We start from the raw sequence: 22246 nt of genomic DNA, 5'->3' as shown, positions 1-22246 counted from the left end.
GTAAGCAGTCCCCCCTCAACAGTATCCAAAATGGTATACTTGTTGCTGAGGGGAACCACCGCAGGAGATCCCTGCACTGCCTGCCCGTTCCCTTTCCTACCCCTGATGGTAACCCATTTACCTTCTTCTCGTGGCTGTGGAGTAACTACCTCTCTGTAACTCCTCTCAATAACCCCCTTCGCGAATGATCCGAAGTTTCTCCAGCTCCAGTTCCCTAACACGGATCGCGAGGAGCTGGTATTGGGTGCACTTCCCACAATTGAAGTCAGTGGAGACACTAGAGGTGACCCTTACCTCCCACATACTGCAGGAGGAACCTTCAACTGCCCAAACCTCCATTCCTGTTATTCTAAATTCACAAACAGACCACTGAAAAAAAACATGAACAAAAACACTTATCACCGTACACACTGACGAACAGAACTTTTTTGTTTGGTTAGAGGAGAAGGATGGGTGGGAGACACTACCCAGGTAGTGTTTCAGATTAAGCAACAGCCCAAATATGTAACCTCGTGACCTCTCTGACTGCCTCCAGGACCTGAAGAAAACCGGAACGATAAAGAAATTTAAACTGTACACTCACGTATCTGCCCCGATTCCTGCCCCCACGCCTAACCCCGCCCCCACTCCCAGCTCCAGCCCCACACCAGGTCCTAGCTCCCAGCCCTGCCGTGTTTTCACCATCCCTCCAGAACTACCCCTCTTTGAGGATGAAAGATCAGTCCTCGGCAGAGGCCTCACCTTCATTCCCCTCCGCTCTCGGATTAACGGGTTCAACATGTGGCGTGACATCGAACAATTCTTCCGCCACCTTCGCCTTCGCGCCTACTTCTTCAACCAGGATTCTCGCCCACCCTCTGACGACCCCTTCTCCCACCTCCAACACACCCCATCCACCTGGACACCCCGTGCTGGCCTCTTACCCGCCCTCAATCTCTTCATAGCCAACTGCCGCCGTGACATTAACCGCCTCAACCTCTCCACCCCTCTCACCCACTCCAACCTCTCACCCTCGAAACATGCAGCCCTCCACTCCCTCCGTTCCAACCCCAACCTCACTATCAAACCGGCAGACAAGGGAGGCGCGGTAATAGTTTGGCGCACTGACCTTTACACCGCTGAGGCTAAACGCCAGATCGCGGACACCGCCTCCTACTGCCCCCTTGACCATGACCCCACCTCCCACCACCAAACCATCATCTCCCAGACCATCCATAACCTCATCACCTCAGGGGATCTCCCATCCACCGCCTCCAATCTCATAGTCCCACAACCCCAGACCGCCCATTTCTACCTCCTGCCCAAAATCTACAAACCTGACTGCCCCGGCCGACCCATTGTCTCAGCCTGCTCCTCCCCCACCGAACTCATCTCTGCATACCTCGACACGGTCCTGTCCCCCTTAGTCCAAGAACTCCCCACCTACGTTCAGGACACCACCCATGCCTTCCAACTCCTCCACGATTTTCGCTTCGCCGGTCTCCAATACCTTATCTTCACCATGGACATCCAGTCCCTATACACCTCCATCCCCCATCACGAAGGACTCAAAGCCCTCCGCTTCTTCCTTTCCCGCCATACCAACCAGTACCCTTCCACTGACAACCTCCTTCAACTGACTGAACTGGTCCTCACCCTGAACAACTTCTCTTTCCAATCATCCCACTTCCTCCAAACCAAAGGAGTAGCCATGGGCACCCGTACGGGCCCCAGCTATGCCTGCCTCTTCGTAGGATACGTGGAACAGTCCATCTTCCGCAGCTACACTGGCACCACCCCCCACCTTTTTCTCTGCTACATCGATGACTGTATCGGCGCTGCCTCGTGCTCCCACGAGGAGGTTGAACAGTTCATCCACTTTACCAACACCTTCCACCCCGACCTCAAATTTATCTGGACTGTCTCAGACTCGTCCCTCCCCTTCCTTGACCTCTCCATTTCTATCTCGGGCGACCGAATCAACACGGACTTTTACTATAAAGCGACTGACTCCCACAGCTACCTAGACTACACCTCCTCCCACCATGCCCCCTGTAAAAACGCCATCCCATATTCCCAATTCCTTCGTCTCCGCCGCATCTGCTCCCAGGAGGACCTGTTCCAGTACCAAACAACCCAGATGGCCTCCTTCTTCAAAGACCGCAATTTTCCCCCAGTCATGATTGATGATGCTCTCCACCGCATCTCCTCCACTTCCAGCTCCTCCGCCCTTGAGCCCCGCCTCTCCAACCGCCACCAGGACAGAACCCCACTGGTCCTCACCTACCACCCCACCAACCTCCATATACATTGTATCATCCGTCGTAATTTCCGCCACATCCAAATGGACCCCACCACCAGGGATATATTTCCCTCCCCTCCCCTATCAGCGTTACGAAAAGACCACTCCCTCCGTGACTCCCTCATCAGGTCCACACCCCCCACCAACCCAACCTCCACTCCACGCACCTTCCCCTGCAACCGCAAGAAATGCAAAACTTGTGCCCACATCTACCCCCGTTACTTCTCTCCAAGGCCCCAAGGGATCCTTCCATATCCGTCACAAATTCACCTGCACCTCCACACACATCATTTACTGCATCCGCTGCACCCGATGTGGCCTCCTCTATATTGGGGAGACAGGCTGCCGATTTGCGGAACGTTTCAGAGAACACCTCTGGGACACCCGGACCAACCAACCCATCCACTCCTTGAGTCAACACTTCAACTCCCCCTCCCACCCCACCAAGGACATGCAGGTCCTTGGACTCCTCCATCGCTAGACCATAGCAACACGACGGCTGGAGGAAGAGCGCCTTATCTTTCGCCTAGGAACCCTCCAACCACAAGGGATGAACTCAGATTTCTCCAGTTTCCTCATTTCCCCTCCCCCCACGTTGTCTCAGTCCCAACCCTCGAACTCAGCACCACCTTCCTATCCTGCAATCTTTTTCCTGACCTCTCCACCCCCACCCCCACTCCGGCCTAACACCCTCACCTTTGCCCCCTTCCACCTATCACATTTCCAACATCCCTCCCCCAAGTCCGTCCTCCCTACCTTTTACCTTAGCCTGCTTGGCACACCTTCCTCATTCCTGAAGAAGGGCTCATGCCCGAAACGTCAATTCTCCTGCTCCTTGGATGCTGCCTGACCTGCTGCGCTTTTCCAGCAACACATTTTCAGCACTCACGTATCCCGACAGGCTCCGCTGCTCCCTGGTGACCTCATGACCTCTCCAACTAACTCCAGGAACTGAAGAAATGGAGTCGAGAGTATGCAGAGAAATTTTTCTGTTTTAAAAGCATCAAAGTTTATTTCTCTGCATTCTCTAGACCCCATTTCTTTCTCCACAGTAAAAACTAATGTAAAATATTAATTTATTATCCTTCCCATCTCCTGGGATTCAGCACAAAGGAATATTGCTTGCAATTCTGGTCTCCTCCCCATTGGAAAGATGTTGTGAAACTTGAAAGGGTTCAGAAAAGATTTACAAGGATGTTGCCAGGGTTGGAGGATTTGAGCTATAGGGAGAGGCTGAACAGGCTGGTGCTGTTTTCCCTGGAGCGTTGGAGGCTGAGGGCTGACCTTATAGATGTTAACAAAATTATGAGGGGCATGGATAGGATAAATAGACAAAGTCTTTTCCCTAGGGTCAGGGATTCCAGAACTAGAGGGCATAGGTTTAGGGTGAGAGGAGAAAGATATAAAAGAGACCTAAGGGGCAACTTTTTCAGCAGAGGGTGGTACGTGTATGGAATGAGCTGGCAGAGGAAGTGGTGGAAGCTGGTACATTTGCAACATTTAAGAGGCATTTGGATGGGTATATGAATAGGAAGGGTTTAGAGGGATATGGGCCGGATGCTGGCAGGTGGGACTAGATTGGGTTGCGATATCGGGATTAGTGGTGCTGGAAGAGCACAGCAGTTCAGGCAGCATCCCAGGTTGGGATATCTGGTCAGCATGGACTGGTTGGACCAAAGGGTCTGTTTCCATGCTGTACATCTCTATGACTCTATGATTTATGACAAAGACAACCTCCTTGATCTTTAAGAAGCCCTACCCTCTCTGTGGTTACCCTCTTGCTTTTAATGCATTTGTAGAATCACTTTGGATTATCTTTAACCTTATCTGCCAATGTTATCTCATATCCTCTCTTTGCCTTCCTGATTTCTCTCTTGAGAATGCCCCATGACTCTTTATATTGATTAAGAGATTCAGTTGAACCAAGTTGTCCTTATCTAAAATAAGATTCTCTTTTATTCTTGACGAGAACCTCAATACCTTTATTCGTCCATTGTTCCTTCATCTTACCCACCTTACTCTTCACTCTAGCAGGTACAAAATGTCTCTAAAATTTCATCATCACCCTCTTGAATGCCTGTCACTTGTCAGTCGTCCTTTCACCTGTCAACAGTCTATTCCAATCAACTTTTGAAAGTTCTTATCTCATATCATTAAAATTTGCCTCACTCCAATTCAAAACTTTAACCTTTATTGAAGGCTTAGCCTTCTCCATAACCATTTTGAAACTAATAGAATTGTGATGGCTCGACCCAAAGTGTTCCCCCACTTTTACTTCAGTTTCCTGCCCAGCCGTATTGCCCAAAAGAAGCTCCAATTTTGCTCCTTCTCTCGTAGGAGCAACTGCATATTTATGAAGAAAATTCTTCACCATCCAGTCCTTTAATGCCGTGATAGCCCCCATCAATATTTGGAAAATTAAAACTCCCCATTATTGCAACCTTATTATGCATACATTTATCTGAGATCTCCCTCTACATTTGTTTTTCAACTTCTCTCTTGATATTGGGGGGCCTACAGTACAATCCCATCAAAGTGATCTTTCCATTTTTATTTTTAATTTCTACCAATATATTTTCGCTTGATGATTTTTCAGAAATATCTTCCCCAGTTCCATGTTATTGATGGTTATGTCTGCAGGAAGTGGGTTTGGTTGTGAATCCTATCAGATCACATGGATCAGTTGTAGCAGCAGTTAGAGGCAATGAGGAATTTACAGGAACTAATGGGTGTGATGTATAGCAGTTGTAGGAAGGGAAAAAAAGCCGCAGATACAGTCAGGTAGATGGGTTACCTCCAGGAAAGATAAGAGAGAGAGGCAGGTAGTGCAGGAGTCTCCTGTAGCTTGTCCCATCTCAAATATGTATGCTGTTTTTGAAAAGGTCAGGGGGTGACAGACTCACAGTAGAATGTAGCATGAACAGCCAGGTTTCTGGTACCAAGACTGGCTCTGATATAATGAGGGGTACGTCAGGTTCCATATGATCGATTGTGATCGGGGACTCTCCAGTCAGAGGCATAGCCAGACATTTCTGTGGCCAAGATAGAGACATCAGTTGCCTCCCTGGTGCCAGGAGCAAGAATATCTCAGAGAAGGGGCAGAATATTCTCAAAGGAGAGAAAGAGACCAGCAGGGGGTCATTGTACACATTGGAACTAACAACATAGGAAGACAAATAGACGAGATTCTGAGGAGAGAATATAGGAAATTAGGCAGGAATTTAAAACATAGGGCCTTGAGGGTAGCAATATCTGGATATTCCTGGTGCCACACCCTAGTGAGAGAAGGAATGGCTGAGGAGCTGGTGCAGGGGAGAAGGGTTCATATTTTTGGATCATTGTAATTTTTTCTGGGATGGAGGTTACTGTGTAAGAAGGACGGATGCACCTGAATTAGAAGGGGACTAATATATTGACGGGGAGACTTGCTAGAGCTGCTCGGGAGGAGTAAAGTGGGGTCACGTGGGATTGAGGGAGATAGTGAGAAAGCAGATCACTCTGAAACTGGTGCAGTTGAGCAAAGGAGTGAGTCAAACAGACAGAACAGGCAGGAAGGAACAAAACAGAAAATGAGCGAGGACTGATAAACTGCATTTATTTCAATGCAAGTGGTCTAATGCTGATGACTTAGGACATGGTTAGGAATATGGGACTGGGATCTCAAAGCAATTACAGAGACGTGGCTGAGGGATGGACAGGACTGAGAGTTTAATGTTCCAGGATACAAATCCTATGGGAAGGATAGAAAAGGGGATGGAGACAGCTGGGTAGAGAGAAGGGGGAGTGGCATTTTTGATTAGGGATAATATTACGGATGTACTTTGGGAGGATATTCCTGGGAGTACATCCAGGGATGTTACTTGGATGGAAGTGAGAAATAAGAAAGGGATGATCACCTTCGACCCTCCAATAATTAGCGGAAAATTGAGAAACAAATTTCTAAGGAGATCTCAGTTATCTGTAAGAATACTAGAGTGGTAATGGTATGACATTGTAACTTTCCAAACATAGACTAAAACTGCCATAGTGTTAAGGGTTTGGATGGAGAGGAATTTGTTGAGTGTGAACAAGAAAATTTTCAGATTCAGTCTGAGAAAGTACCCACTAGAGAAGGAGCAAAACATGGGGAGCTTTTGCCCGAAACATCGATTTTCCTGCTCCTCGGATGCTGCCTGACCTGCTGTGCTTTTCCAGCACCACTCTAATGTAGACTCTGGCTTCCAGCATCTGCAGTCCTTGTTTTTACCAAGGAGCAAAACATGACCTACTCTTGGGAAATAAGGCAGGGCAGGTGACTGAGGTGTCAGTAGGGGAACATTTTGATTTGATTTGACATATTTATTATCACATGTACCTAAGTTCAGTGAAATGCTTTGTTTACGAGCAGTGCAGACAGATCATGGTAGGCAAGGACATAAAGGTCATAGCGTTAAAAAAGAACTTGGATAGAAGCATACAGGTTAAATGACACAGGGCGTACACCAGGCAAGATTAACATTAGCAAGCTCAGCATGATTTGAAGGTAGAGAGTCCATTCATCAGACTAATAACAGCAGTGCAGATGATGTTCCTGATCCAGTTGGAGCCTGTGTTTAAGCTTCTGTATCTTCTGCCTGATGGAGGAGGTTGTAGGAGAGCATTGCTGGGGTATGATGGGTTTTTGATGATGTTGGAAGCCTTTCCGTGGCAACGAGCCGTGTAAATGGATGGAAGATTGGCTTCCATTTTAGGGCCAGGGACCATAATCCTGTCAGTTTTAAAACACTGATGGAAAAGAATAAAGTGGTTTTAAAAGAATTGGAGGAAGGCCAATTTTGATGGCATTGAGCAAGTACTTTTAAAAGTTGATTGGAAGCGGATGTTTGCAGGTAAAGTGGCTGGAAAATAGAAATCCTTCAAAAATGAGTAAACAAAGGTCCAGAGACAGTATGTTCCTGTTGGGGTGAAGGGCAAGGCTGGTAGGTGCAGAGAATGCTGGATAACTAGAGAAATTGAGGCTCTGGTCAAGAAAAGAAGGAAGCCATATGTCAGGTAAAGACAGCAGGGATTGAGTGAATCCCTAAGGGAGTATAAAGGCTGTAGAAATATACACAAGAGGTCAATCAGGAGGGCAAAAAGAGGGTTTGATACAGCAAATAGAGTTAAGGAGAATCCAAAGGGATTCTATAAACACACTTAATGGTAAGATACTGGGGAGTGTTGCTGAACAAAGAGACCTTGGAGTGCAGGTTCATAATTCCTTGAAAGTGAACTTATAGGTAGACAGGATAGTGAAGAAGGTGTTTGCTATGCTTGCTTTTCTTGGTCAGTGCATTGAGAACAGGAGTTGGGAAGTCATGTTGTGGCTGTACAGGACATTGGTTAGGCCACTATTGGAATGTTGCATGCAATTCTGGTCTCCCTGCGATAGGAACGATGATGTGAAACTTGAACAGGTTCAGAAAAGATTTACAAGGATGTTGCCAGGGTTGGAGGGTTTGAGATATTAGGAGAGGCTGACTTGGTTGGGGCAGTTTTCCCTGGAATGTCAGCGGCTGAGGGATGACCTTATAGAGGTTTATAAAATCATGAAGAGTATAGGTGGGTGAATAGCCATGGTTTTTTACTGGAGTAGGGAGTCCAAAAACAGAGGGAATAGGTTTAAGGTGAGAGGAGGAAGATTTAAAAGAGACCTGAGGGGCAACTTTTTCACACAGAGTGGTGCATGTGTGGAATGAGCTGCCAAAGGATGTGGTGGAGGCTGGTACAATTACAAAATTTAAAAGGAATCTGGATGGGTATATGAATAGGAAGGGTTTACAGGGTGTTCTGGACAAAACCAAACCACTTGGCAGGCAGCCAAGACCATAACCTTGCAATGTGATTCAGTAAGTGTACAGTGAAAATTACCTGGAGTGAGGTAGCTAGGTTGACTGATGAAGGGCTTTTGCCTGTAACATCGATTTTCCTGCTTCTCGGATGCTGCCTGGATTGCTGTATTTTTCCCGCACCACTCTAATCTAGACTCTGATCTCCAACATCTGCAGTCCTCACTTTCGCCTACCAGGTTTGAAAACAGACAAAAAAATTATTCACAAGAATACAGTATGAAACACAAAGAACAGAATAAAGAACCCCTACAGAACTCAGTCTATCCAAACTAGACTAAAGTATGCTGTTCGAATATACACAACAGTTCCAATAAGCAAACCCCTTTCGAAACACAGTTAAAAAAAGGAACAGATGCTGTCAGGCTGAATTTAGAAGGGCAGAAAAAGAGAGAGCCTGTTCACACAGTCTCCTGCTGAACTCCCAACTAGGTTTGGACTGAACTCAACTGCTCAGCTAGGGAGTTGACCGCTCCCTTTCTATTACACTTCCAAACCATGACCACTTTGGCCTGAAGTCTCATCTATTTGCATATAAACAAAGAGGCCTCTCAATGCTGTACTTAACCAGGCTAATTGGCACTGGGAGAGATTACGACCCCTCTTTAAAAAACCAAGGGCACACACACCAACCATCACACAGACCAACCATCACACAGACCAACCATCGCACAGACCAACCATCGCACAGAACAACCATCACACAAACCAACCATCACACAGACCAACCACTGCACAGACCAACCATTGCACAGACCAACCATCACACAGACCATTGCACAGACCAACCATCGCACAAAACAACCATCATACAGACCAACCATCACATAGACCAACTGTCGTACAGACCATCGCACAGACCAACCATCACACAAACCAACCATCGCACAGAACAACCATCACACAGACCAAACATTGCACGGACCAACCATTGCACAGATCAACCATCATATAGACCAACCAACAAACAGACCAACCATCGCACAGAACAACCATCACACAGACCAAACATTGCACGGACCAACCATTGCACAGATCAACCATCACATAGACCAACCAACAAACAGACCAACCATCGTACAGAACAACCATCTCACAGACCAACCATCACACAGACCAACCATCACACAGACTAGCCATCGCACAGAACAACCATCACACAGAACAACCATCACATAGACCAACTGTCGTACAGACCATCACACAGACCAACCATCGCACAGAACAACCATCACACAGAACAACCATCACACAGACCAACCATTGCACAGACCAACCATTGCACAGATCATTGCAGAGACCAACCATCGCACAAAACAACCATCATACAGACCAACCATCACATAGACCAACTGTCGTACAGACCATCGCACAGACCAACCATCTCACAGACCAATCACCGCACAGAACAAACATTGCACAGACCAACCATCACAGACCAACCACTGTATAGACAAACCATTGCACAAACCAATGATCGTACAGACCAACCATCACATAGACTAACCGTCGCACAGACCAACCATCACACAAACCAACCATCCCACAGACCAACCATCGCACAGTCCATCACCTAGACCAACCATCACATAGAACAAACATCGCACAGACCAATCATCGCACAGTCCAACCACCGCAGACCAACCATCGCACAGACCAACCATCTCACAGACCAACCATCACACAGACCAACCATCATATAGACCAATCATCGTACACACCAACCATCTCACAGATCAACCATCACACAGACCAACCATCGAACAGAACAAATATCGAACAGACCAATCATCACACAGACTAACCATCGCAGACCAACCATCACACAAACCAACCATCGCACAGACCAACCATCGCACAGACCAACCATCGCACAGACCACCCATCGCACAAGAACTATGGATTTTGAATCAAGGGATCAAAGGTGGGTCACCCATCAGATCTTGTGCTGGCTCAGCCATTTCCAGTTACGGGTAATATTTATCCTTTTTGTAAGAATTGCTTCAGTGATGAGTCAGGGGCTTGTATCATCTACACCAAGAGTCAGCACGAGAGTATTCCAGTGAAGTGCATTTAATATGGTTTGAAAGTGAATCTTCACACCTGTAATAAATCAATTTAACTTAAACAAGTCTGGGTGGTGAGTGGATTAGAGGGAAATGTGCAGATGGTGGTGATCCCCTGTTATCTGCTGTCCTTGTCCTTTGAGATGGAAATGGTCGAGGGTTTAGAAGATTTTGTCGAGGAGTTTTAGTGAGATTCTGGAGCACATCTTGGAGAGTATTCCATCACACTCCTGCCTTGTCTCTTGGACAGGCTTTGGGAAGTCAGGAGGTGAGTTATTCACTGCAGAATTCCTAGTTTCTCACCTGTTTTCACTGAATTTCAAAAGACAATGGTTAGATTGTCTCTTATTGGATATATATAGGTTACTAGGGGTTGCATGTGACTTAGTGATCAGCTCTACTTTCTCAGAGCAGCAACAACCTGGGTTTGATTTCACTCCTTGGGGCAGGAGTGGAGTTTACGCATTCTGTCCAAATTTTTGTGAATTTCCTCCGGGTAACCCGGTTTCCTCCCACAGTCCAAAGGTGAATAGTTTAAATTGCCCAGAGTGCCCAGGGATGTGCAGGTGAGGTAGGTGAGCCGTGTTAAATGGAGGGTTACAGGGGTAGGTAGGGGGTGTGACTGAGTGGGATGCTGTTCAGGGGGTTGTTGTGGTCTCAATGGGCTAAATGGCCTGCTTCCACACTGTAGGGATTCTGTGATACTTCTGATAGACAACTTGTCACAGTATCCTCTCACCTGTTTCATTTATTACCTCCACCTTTATGGATTCTACATCCTTCTGATTTCAAATCATTTCTTGCTATCCTTGCTATTCTATCAGACACCAACAATGCTACCCCATCATATTCCCCCTCACCCCTTGCCTGAGGCCTGCTGACCCTCAGGTATAACTCTACACCAGCAGCCACCTCTGTCTAATGGGAGAGAACAGCCTCTGGGCTGATGGTGACTTTCACTGTAACTACAATACCATGGGAAATAGGAACAGGAGTGGGTCATTCAGCCCCTCGAGTCTGCTCTCCCATTCCAAAGGATCAGGGATTTGAAGAATACACTACAATCGATGGGAAAATAAGTTGTAATGAAGAAATTAGAAATTTACAAATGAATTATCAAAATTTGACAGATTGGAGTTTAATTTGGTTAAGTGGACTGATAATCGTTTTGAACAGAGGTCAGAAAGACAATTTGTTGTCTAAATACAGAGAAACTTCAGAGTGTTTTGATACAGAGGAGTTTGGACATTATTCTGCATTAAAAGCAGAAACTAGTGTGCAGACACTGCAAATGGGAATTTTACATTTATTACAAGATGAAAGTAGGAAGAGGGGTTGAAACTGTACAAGGCTGGTGACTGCACCTGGAGTGTTGTGAAACTGAAAACCATTCAACACACATCAATCTTTGAGCCACCATGTGACTCCTTGCCTTTACATTAGCAACATCAGTTTGCCTGGAGCTCAGGTACACTGTGAGCCAAACACCCTCCGTTAATGCAGGATCAATCCTCTAAAATAGGAGAATTATTACCTTCAATCTTCAATACGTCAACACATTTGTTTCAGTAAAATGCGGAAGTTTTTATTGAATATTAAATTCCTGATATGATCATTGACCTGGATTTCCCTCAGAGTAAATATTGAACAGGAGACCTAGTGTTGTGATACATCACCCTCTTTATTTCACAGTGAGAAAACATTCCCAGTGAGAAAACATTCCCAGCAGTGAGAAAAACACAAACACTGCCTCAAAGACAATAGCTACTTCATTCCACACAAGAAGCCTGTGAATGAAGGGTTGTTAACAGGAATCATATTGGAATAGATCATTTCTTCAATTACACATTCAGTCAGTCTATATATGGGTAGAGCTCTCAGGGTGGGTGGGAGGAGGTCTGAAGCTGAATTTTATTCTAACATCAGACTCTGGATTCTGATTTCACGTTGGGATTCTTTCTCCATTTTAGGGGTCAGTTTGAAGCTGTATCATTCCTGGTTCCCAGAATCTTCCACTTGTCTTTCTTCACCTGTATCCAGCTGTTTTCTGAACCTGCACTGACCTGAGTAAAACTGAACTGGATTGAGAAACAACCTTTCTCCTCATTTCCAGCACAATGTCCAGTGTCTGATCATCAGGAATGGCAGGAAAAGGGAATATTCTAATGCCCACACAGAGGGTGGAATTTTCACCCCGGCCTGGTTTTCCTAACGGCAGTAACCACAGTGTCCCCCACTTCCATTCTCTTCCTTCTTGTTAGTTCCAATTCAAATTTAAATTCGCCCAGTGAGACTGGGAACACATTCCTCACTAATATATAATTCTCCATGTGTTTGGATGTTTCTGGTTCCAATTGCAAGACCCTCACCCTCCTCCAGGCTCCAGTCCACATGGACATAGATTTAGGGTGAGAGGGGAAAGATATAAAAGAGACATAAGGGGCAACGTTTTCACGCAGAGAGTGGTATGTGTATGGAATGAGCTGCCAGAGGAAGTGGTGGAGTCTGGTACAATTGCAACATTTAAGAGGCATTTGGATGGGTATATGAATAAGAAAGGTTTGGAGGGATATGGGCCGGGAGCTGGCAGGTGGGACGAGATTGGGTTGGGATATCTGGTCGGCATGGACGGGTTGGACCGAAGGGTCTGTTTCCATGCTGTACGTCTCTATGACTCTATAACTCTCACTGAACACTCCTGGTCCTGAGCCTCAATGCGAGTTCCCACTCTCCTGCCCCCTTCCCTTATGCTGCAGAGTTCAACAAGTGCAAACTCTGACCTCAGACACCACAGCACAAAGCTGACTGTTGTGTGGAACCTGATGTTTATTGAAATGTGCCTTGTGAATCTCATATGTGACTGACTTTCAGATAAAGGTGGGACATCATTACAAAAGGGTCACAACAATGAGTATTGATGGAATACAAATCCATTCCATGTAGGAATACTCCACAGGGCAGTTCCAGCACTGACCCACCTCAGACCCATCCCAGGATCTATAAACCCTCCCATTGTCAATGAGCTCTGACCACATCAATGTGAAACATTCTGACCCAACATGACTGAGATTAAACAGAAGTATAATCCATCACCAGGACCATCCCTGTCTTAGGCCGTGCACAATTTATTCATTTCAAGTAAGATTAGAGAAAAGAACATTTAATCCCTGCCTCCCAGTGAAGGACCCAGCTCCTCGTCAACAGTTGAATTTAACCCCGTGTTCGTGTTGAATTACGAATTTAAACTGATGTCACCAATGCCTCACAGAAATGGTTAATCAGGAATGAATCTGAAACACTGGGCAAAACTTGAGTTAAAAGGAACATGAGCATCCAGGACTGCTCTGTCAGGGACAGTCAGAGTGACCAGAGCTGGAACCTAATGTCTGGTTAATGTGTGGTTTGAAAGTTCATGTACGCATTCAGCAAACTATGAGGAAAACAAAGAGCATGCTGGTCTTCACTACAATGGGAGTGAAGAGTACGAATCTGTCACTTCAGTGATAAATGTGGGATCACAATCTTTTGGTCTCTTTACATAAGGAAGGATGTACTTACCCTGTAGGGGAATGCAATGACTGTTCATGAGGCAGATAATAAACTACAAACATCCAGGTCCCTGAGCTTCTTCCCTCTCTTAAGAATCATATCCCTTACTTTATTTATAATTGCTATAACAGATTATTGGCTAAAAGAGAGGCAAGGATGGCAGCTAAACATCCCTGGACACAGAGTTTTCAGGCAGGACAGAGAAGGGGATATAAAAAGGTGAGTGTGCCAGGAGCCTTACCAGGAGCACACTTGCAAAAACGAGGTCTTTCTGAGAGAGAAAGGTTGGAGTTCATCATAGCAAATAGGCAGGAGCATTATCAGTTGATGGTTCATTGTCATAGTCTAAGGGATTTTCCATAAGTAATGTAGAGACAGGTTGAAGATTTCCCATAAAACATCCAGGTTGTGTGTATTAGATCAGTATAAAATCCTGTGTTCAGGTTAATGGCAACTGCCTGTCCAGAAAGTGAAAGAAAAAGGCTCTTTTAAGAAGTTCTTAGAACAGAGTATTAAGCTGTAGCTGTGGAGGTTGGGGGCGGTTTGGGGGGGTACGTGGTGGAGAGAGAGAGAGCCAGAGAGAGAGAGAGAGACAGAGAGGGAGGCAATCTGTGAGTAACTGTGGTGACAGGGATTGAGGTAGACTGGGAAATTAAAGTTGAAGTGTTCAAGCTGCAAGAAAGTTTTGTGTGTACATTTGAGTTAAGTTGACGAAAGCAAAAACATTCAAGTACTTTATGAGTCAACAGATCAGGTTCAAGGAATGTCAGATGTTTGGGTGTTGATGGAAAGACAGACCGACATCTCCTGAACCTGTGTTATGAAGTTGAAGGTGTACCTTTAAGAGAGAGTGAATGCCGGCATCTGTCATGTAACTGACTGCAGGCAGAAAGCAGACTGGACAATTTGAAGATGTAACATTTGGGTTGTAACATCAGATACCTTGTTGTTTTCACAGCTGATTGAATTCAACCAATCAGTTTAACACTATGCCCCAAGATAGTAAAAACCAATTGAATTTGAATTTGACAACATCAAACCAATGAGATGATCCGATGTCTTGGGGTATAAAAAGCAGGTATTTTGGACAGTTAGCCAGAGACAGAGAGCATCTACTGTCATGCAGAGTGCCTGCAACACTGCTCTCTGAAAGGTACCTTTCTCATATGAAACATCTTTCCAGCAGAATGCTGAAAATGACCCAGGGAAATCTGCAGAGGAGAACTGACACTGCTGCCTGGTTTTGAAAATTAATTTGCTGTAAATTTAATAGGGGCTATATTGTTATAGGGTGGGAGGTAGATAAATAAAGGAGGTTGACAGTTGTAGATAAAGAATCAGTTTGTTTTTCTTTAAATAGTGAGCTTTGGGGTAGTTCTCTTACTTTGACAGATGGTGAGGTAATAAGCATTTCTGTGTGTTTGGTTGAATTAGTTGAAGGGTTTACCTTGTGTTATAACACTTGTGTACTATGGTATGTCTCAATGAGTGAAATGTTTAGTACTAACCATAACCTTTTATTGTACAATCTTTCTTTTTGGTTTGCATTTAATATTGTCCTTCTTACCAGGAAGATTATTCCATGACACAAACTTTCTTACTCTGAAATTTGAGTCCAAATCCCAACAGTTAGGTAAATCCTTTCTTAGATTAGGAGACCATGCTAATCCAGGTTAAAGCCAAGATGTACCTTGTATATGAATGAAACAGTTTAAGACAGAGTTAAGCGCGATTGACTGTTATATGTCTGTAAAGGGAACAGAACTTTACAAAAAAAAATCATTTGGAAGCTTGAAGAAAAGCTATTTCCATTAGCCCCCATTTGTGATAGAAATTAAGACAAAAATGTCCTGGTTCAAAGGGCTGGTTGTCTTCTTCCAAATCCTTCAGGAATTCAAGCACATGTTCTTCATATTGTTCCTTTCCAAGTTTCCTATCAATTGCCCTGCAATATGAATATAGACATTTCATTCTCATTCCTCGTGACAAACCCTGCCTGGATCTGAGTAGATTAACAGCACAATATGAACAGGTGACAGCCATTCAGGCCATTGAGAACCCTTCACCATTCAGTGCAATCCCAGCTACAGGAATGTCATCAATAACCTCGCAGTATGGGCAGACATGTGGCAGATGGAATTCAGGATGGGGAAGTGTGAGGTGAGGCACTCTGGGAAAAGGGATGTTGGGAATCTTTATCGATGATGGAAATGTACCAGGAACAGGGAGATCTGAGGGATATTGACCATTGAAAGATGCAGCACATATTAAGGAAGCATGGGGGACTTTGAGCTTCATTACTGGGGGTAGTGAGTACAAGTGGGGGGAGATCATGCTGAAGCTTTGTAAACTGCTGGTTAGGTCACAGCTTAAGCATTGTGTGAAGTGATAATCACTCACACTTTAGGAACGATACTTGCACCTTGTGAGGATGCAGAGGGATTTTACCAATAGATTTAGGGTGGAGAAGCTGGGAAATTTGTCCTTGGACAATTGGTTGGAGCTGTACCAGATAGTGACATGAGTTAGGTAAGGGAGACAAAAAAAAGCTGACTCATGAGACAAGAATGAGAGGAAACTGTTTCTGACGGTGATGTCAGGAGGATGTTTTAAAATCTTTATTCATGGGCTATATGAGTATTTATTGCCCATCTCGACCTGCCCTTGAGAAGGTGGCATTTAGCTGCCTCCCAGACTACTTCTGTCTATTTGGTGTAGGTACATACACAATCTCGCTAGGGAGGGTGTTCCAGGAATTTGACCCAGTGGAACAGAAAGGACAGTAATATATTTCCAATTCAGGAATTTGCAGGTGGTGGTGATCCCACGTATCTGCTGCCCTTCTCCTTCCAGGTGAGGTCAGGGGGTGGGGGTGTCATGGGTTTGGAAGGTGCTATCTTCGTAGCAAAAGCAGAAAGTGCTGGAGAAACTCAGCAGGTCTGACAACATCTGCGGAGAAATAACCTGTGATGAAGGATCACTAGACATGAAATGTTAACTTTGATTCTCTCTCCACAGATGCTGCAAGAACTGTTGAGTTTCTCCAGAACTTTCCATTTCTGTTTTATATTCCCAACATCGCAGTTCTTTGTTTTACTTTGTTGTCGAAGGATTCCTCTTGAATTTCTGCAGTGCATCGTGGAGATGGTACATATCGCAGTGACCATGTGTCGGTGGAGAGAGTAGATGCTTGTGAATCTGATGCCAATCAAGTGAACTGCTTTGATGTGGATGGTGTCAAGCTGCTTGAGTGTTATTGGAGCTGCCCAATGGCAGTCAGGTGGGCAATATTCCATCACACTTTTGCCTTGTAGATGATGGACATGTTTTGGAGAGTTAATAGGTGAGTTATTTATTGCAGGATACCTCTGACAATGGGAACTCCCAGGATGTAGACAGTGGAGGATTCAGGGATGGGGGCGGCACGGCGGCACAGTGGTTAGCACTACTGCCTCACAGCGCCAGAGACCTGGGTTCCATTCCCGACACAGGCGACTGACTGTGTGGAGTTTGCACGTTCTCCCCGTGTCTGCATGGGTTTCCTCCGGGTGCTCCGGTTTCCTCCCACAGTCCAAAGATGTGCAGGTCAGGTGAATTGGCCATGCTAAATTGTCCGTAGTGTTAGGTAAGGGGTAAATGTAGGGGTATGGGTGGGTTGCGCTTCAGCGGGCCAGTGTGGACTTGTCGGGCCGAAGGGCTTGTTTCCACACTGTAAGTAATCTAAATCTCTAAAAATAACACCACTGAATGTCAAGTGACAATGGTCACTTTCTCCCCTGTTGGAGACAGTCATTGCCTATCATTTGTATTGAATGTTACTTCTCATTTGTCAGCCCAAGCCTGGATACTGCCCAGGTCTTGCTGCTTTGCACAAGGGCTGCTTTAATATCTGATGAGTGACAAATGGTGCTGGACATTGTGTAATCATTACTGAATATCCCACTTCTGACCTTATAATGGAAGGAGGATTATTAATGAAACAGCTGAAGATGTTTGGGCCAAGGACATTATCCTGAGGAAGTCCTGTAGCGTTTTCCTGAACCTAAGATCACTGACCGATGTGTAACCCATCCAGTTAGTACTGGTTCCACTTCCCCAGGACCAGTCCCAATGTCCCAGGAATCTGCAACCCTCCCCTTGCACCACCTTTCCAGCACGTGTTCAATTATAATCTCCTGGACTTTCTACTCTGACTCGCACGTGGCAATAGTAGTAATCCTGACATCACAACCTTTAAGGTCATACTTTCAACTTACTCCCTAATGCCCTTTATTCTGCATTTAGGACCTCATGCCATATTTTATCCTCTGTCATTGGGACCAATGTGTACCATGACCACTGGCTGTTCACCCTCCTCCTCCACGATTTCCCATAGTCATTCTGAGACATCCTTGACCCAAACACCAAGGAGGCAGCATCCGATCCTGGAATCTCATTTGTTGCCAGAGAAACATCCATCTATTCCCCTTCCAGTTGAATCCCCGATAGCTATTGCATTCTCACACTTGACCCTCCTCTCCTTTGCTACAGGGTGAACCATGGGAAACAGATGTGGCTGTTACTGGTCCTCTCTGAGGGACCATTCCCCCCGACAGTATCCAAAGTGTCTGTTTTGCAGGAAATAGCCACAGGGGGTTCCTGCACTGCCTGCCCAGCCCCTTACTCTGCCTGGAGGTCACCCATTCCCTTTCTGCCTGTGGAATCTGAGCCTGCAGTGTGACCATCTCCCTGTGTGTATTGTTCACTATACTCTCAGCTTCATGGATGATCTACAGTGTCTCCAGCCATTCCTCCAGTTCTGAAAGCTGAGCTTCAAGGAGCTGCAGCTGAGACCCTTCCTGCTCCAATGCTGGCCCTGGGCACTGGAAATGTAGTCAGCTTCCCACGTAGAGCAGGAAGAGCACACCATGGCTTTGAGCTCTCCTGTCATGACTTACTGTTTTGATCAAGATCTACCCTGGCTCAATGGCGAGTGCAGGAGGGCATGCCAGGAGCAGCACCAGGCACATCTGTAAGTGAGGTGTCAAACTAGTGAAGCTACAAACCAGGACTACATGCGTGCCAAATACCACAAGCAGCAAGTGATAGACAGAGCTAAGGGATCCCACAGCCAATGGATCAGATGGAAGCTCTGCAGTCCTGCCATATGCAGTTGTGAATGGTGGTGGACAATTAAACAGCTCACTGGAGGGAGAGGCTCCACAAATATTCCCTCTCCTCAGGGATGGGAGAGACCAGCAGAGGAATGCAAAGGACAAGGCTTTAGCATTTTCAGCAATCTTCACCAGCAGTGCCGAGTGGATGATCCATCTCTACCTTCTCCAGTGGTCCCCAGCATCACAGATGCTCATCTGAAGCCAATTTGATTTACTCCGCATCAATATCAAGAAATGGTTGGCGGCACTGGATACCACAAAGGCTGTGGGCCCTGACAACACTCTGGCAGTGGGACTGCAGACTCGTGCTCGTGAACTTGCCACATCCCGAGCCAAGCTGTTCCAGGACAGCCACAGCACCACTGCCTTGTCTCCCTTCCCTTCCTGAGCAGCTTATTTAACGTGCAGTCTTTCACTGCCTTGAGCCAGATCTCCATCACTACAACATCATAATTGATGGTAATCTGCGTCTGAAATGGTTCTGAAAAGATTTACAAGGTTGTTGTCAAGGTTGGAGGATTTAAGCTATTGAATAGGCGAGGGCTGTTTTCCCTGGAACATCAGAGGCTGAGGGGTGACCTTATAGAGGTTTATAAAATCATGAGGGCATGGATAGGATAAACAGACAAAGTCTTTTCCCTGGGTGGGGGAGTCCAGAACTAGAGAACATAGGTTTAGGGTGAGAGGGAAAGATATAAAACAGACCTATGGAGCAACTTTTTCGTGCAGTGGGTGGTACGTGTATGGAATGAGCTATCAGAGGAAGTGGTGGAGGCTGCTAAAATTGCAACATTTAAAAGGCATCTGGATGGGTCCATGAATAGGAAGGGTTTGGGGGATATGGGCTAGGTGCTGGCAGATGCTACTAGATTGGGTTGGGATATCTGGTCGGCATTCACAAGTGCTGTACATCTCTCTGACTCTCTCTGTAACTCCCCAGCCTTCGTTATTATGTTCATACGTAACTCTGTTTTGGACTTCCTTCCTTTTGTCCCCTACTCTGACATCACCTATTCACTGAAGAGCTATACCAGACTCAGTGTGAGTTTTCTCTCTTCACAGATGCTGGCAGAGCTGCTGAGTTTGTATCACCCCTCAACACACTGGTTCCAGATGTTCTTACACATCTTTGTGGCTGGTGGGACTTGAACCAGGGCCTAAGGTAGGGACATTACCATTACAACATAAAGAGCCCTCCGTTAGGTTCGCCATTATATCAGCCACAAAACTCACCTGACAAAGTACCAACTATCAGATACACTTCCAAATTTAACCGTTGGATCTGTCGGTGCTGGTGGACTCTTGACTTGAGGAACTAGAAGCAGATAAACAATGTAGTTCTTTGAAATTGTTCCATTTGCCATGTGGCCAGAAATTCCCCAAGGTGCAGTGACAGGAACAATTGTTTCTGTAAATAAAAGATATTTTACTCGGTGATCATTTGTGGTGTCACTGACAGTGAGTCAGAGGTTACAGGTGAGGGGTCAGGGTGACATTGCTGAAGTGGGGCAGACACTGATGTGACAGATTGAATAATAGCCTCACAGAGTGACACAGCACTGGGGGAGGGGACTCCTGAGCTGGCTGTTTGGTCAATTTTTAACCAGCTCATTACACTGACCTGCTCTTTTTACACCTACACGCAAATTTTCCCTCATCGTGAAAACATTTATCTTTTGAATGTTGTGACTGAATTTGCTTCTATCACCATTTCAGGCAGTGCTTTCCAGATCACAATGCTACAGGAAAAGTCATTCTCGTCTGACCAGACCATAGATAGGGCTACTGTCTCATGAGAGAGAACTGGTGGTGGCTTAACCCGAGGGTCACCACACCTAATGTAAAAGGAGAGTTTGAGGAAGTTTTCCTTCATGGTGACCTCAGCCTGTGCAGGACATGAACCCATGCTGTTGGCATTAGGCTGCACCTCCAGCCAGCTGAACAACAAAGTCAGCTAACCAGCCCCTTGACAACAGCACATTGTTGTAACTGGATGGAGGTTTGCTCACTGAGCTAGAAGGTTTGTCTTCAGACGTTTCGTCATCATACCAGGTATTATCATCAGTGAGCCCCCAGATGAAGCACTAGTGGCATGACCCGCTTTCTATGTTTAGGTTTCCTTGGGTTGGTGATATCACTTCCTGTGATGACGACATTTCCTTGTTACAATGGCTGAAATTCACATACTCTCATCATGAACACCTCTCCCACAGTTTCTCCCCCTTTACCCTTCATGGTTTTGAATAGCTCTCTCCAATCACTTATTAACCCTTTCTGCTCTAAGGTAAGTAACCCCACCTTCTACAGTCCCTCCACACAGAGGCCCTGCAGACTTGGTATCACTGCATTAAATCTCTCAGTCAAATCTCTCACTCCCCCCAGTCAAATTTTGGGACATAGATATCTCACCTAGTTTGAACCTCCCAGCCAATTGGAGGTTAGAGACACAAAGCCTGTAGCTGCTGGAATCCAAGGTCAACAACCAGGAGGCTGGGAGAACACACCGAGCCAGACAGCATCAGGAGGTGAATTTGACACTTCAGGTGTAACCCTTCTTCAGGACTGTGGGTGGGTGTAAGGGGGAGCGGCAGACAAACGGAGTGGGAGGGGCAGAGTGTAAAGTGGGGATAGGTGAAGACAGGTAGAGGGTACCACCTGGTTGGTCAATGGGAGGAATGAATCTGGTTGGTGGCAGGGAGCAGGGGAAGGGATGGGGAGGGCTGGGAAGGGGGTCGGGGGAATGGGGCAGGAGATTATTTGAAATTGGAGAACTCAACATTGAGTCCTCCAGGCTGTAGGCTACCCTGGCAGAAGATGAGATATTGTTCCACAAATTTGCGGTGTGGTTTGTTGTAGGAATGGAGGAGGCCAAGGATAGTCATGTCAGAAAGGAAATGGGAAGGGGAATTAAAATGGGCGGTGGCTGGGAGGTCTGGTCAGCCACTGCAGGCCCGGCTGCGATGCTCGGTGAACCATTCCCGAAGTTTATGTTCTGTCTCCTCAATGTAGAGAAGACGAGATTGTGAGCACCAGATACAGTAAACTAGGTTGGAGAAGGAGGTGAACCTCTGTCTCACCTGAAGGGACTGTTTGGCGCCATGGATGGGAGGTGAGGGGGGCGGTATCTGGCAGGTTTTTCATCTTATCTAGTTTCAGGGGCAGGTACCTGGGGATTCTGGGGTTAGGTGGGTTGGGGGGGGGGGGGGGTGGTTGTTGGGGAGAGTGGCATAAACCAAGGAATGTCTAAGGGAGTGGTCATTGCGGAAGGCAGAGAGGGGTGAGGAGGGGAACATGTTCTTGGTGGTGGGGTCTAGTTGGAGTTGGCAC

At 46.1% G+C, this 22246-nt stretch overlaps 1 protein-coding gene across 1 annotated transcript in view; it reads right to left on the bottom strand.

Moving 5' to 3' along the window:
* Positions 1 to 8227: 8227 nt before the first annotated feature.
* The window catches only part of LOC140456994 (heme-binding protein 2-like), a 308917-nt gene continuing 294898 nt past the window's right edge, over positions 8228 to 22246 (bottom strand). The window contains exons 4-5 of the mRNA XM_072550883.1: positions 20153 to 20327; positions 8228 to 8320 (exon numbers count right to left, since the gene is read on the bottom strand). Coding sequence (XP_072406984.1) covers positions 8311 to 8320; positions 20153 to 20327 — 185 coding nt within the window. The 3' untranslated portion in view covers positions 8228 to 8310. The remainder of the gene's footprint in view (positions 8321 to 20152; positions 20328 to 22246) is intronic.

Source organism: Chiloscyllium punctatum, chromosome 3 (genome assembly GCF_047496795.1).
Source record: "Chiloscyllium punctatum isolate Juve2018m chromosome 3, sChiPun1.3, whole genome shotgun sequence".
In the NCBI taxonomy this organism is placed as follows: Eukaryota; Metazoa; Chordata; class Chondrichthyes; order Orectolobiformes; family Hemiscylliidae; genus Chiloscyllium; species Chiloscyllium punctatum.
Note: the sequence above shows the minus strand (reverse complement) of the source record. Positions and strands in the feature narration are given on the sequence as shown.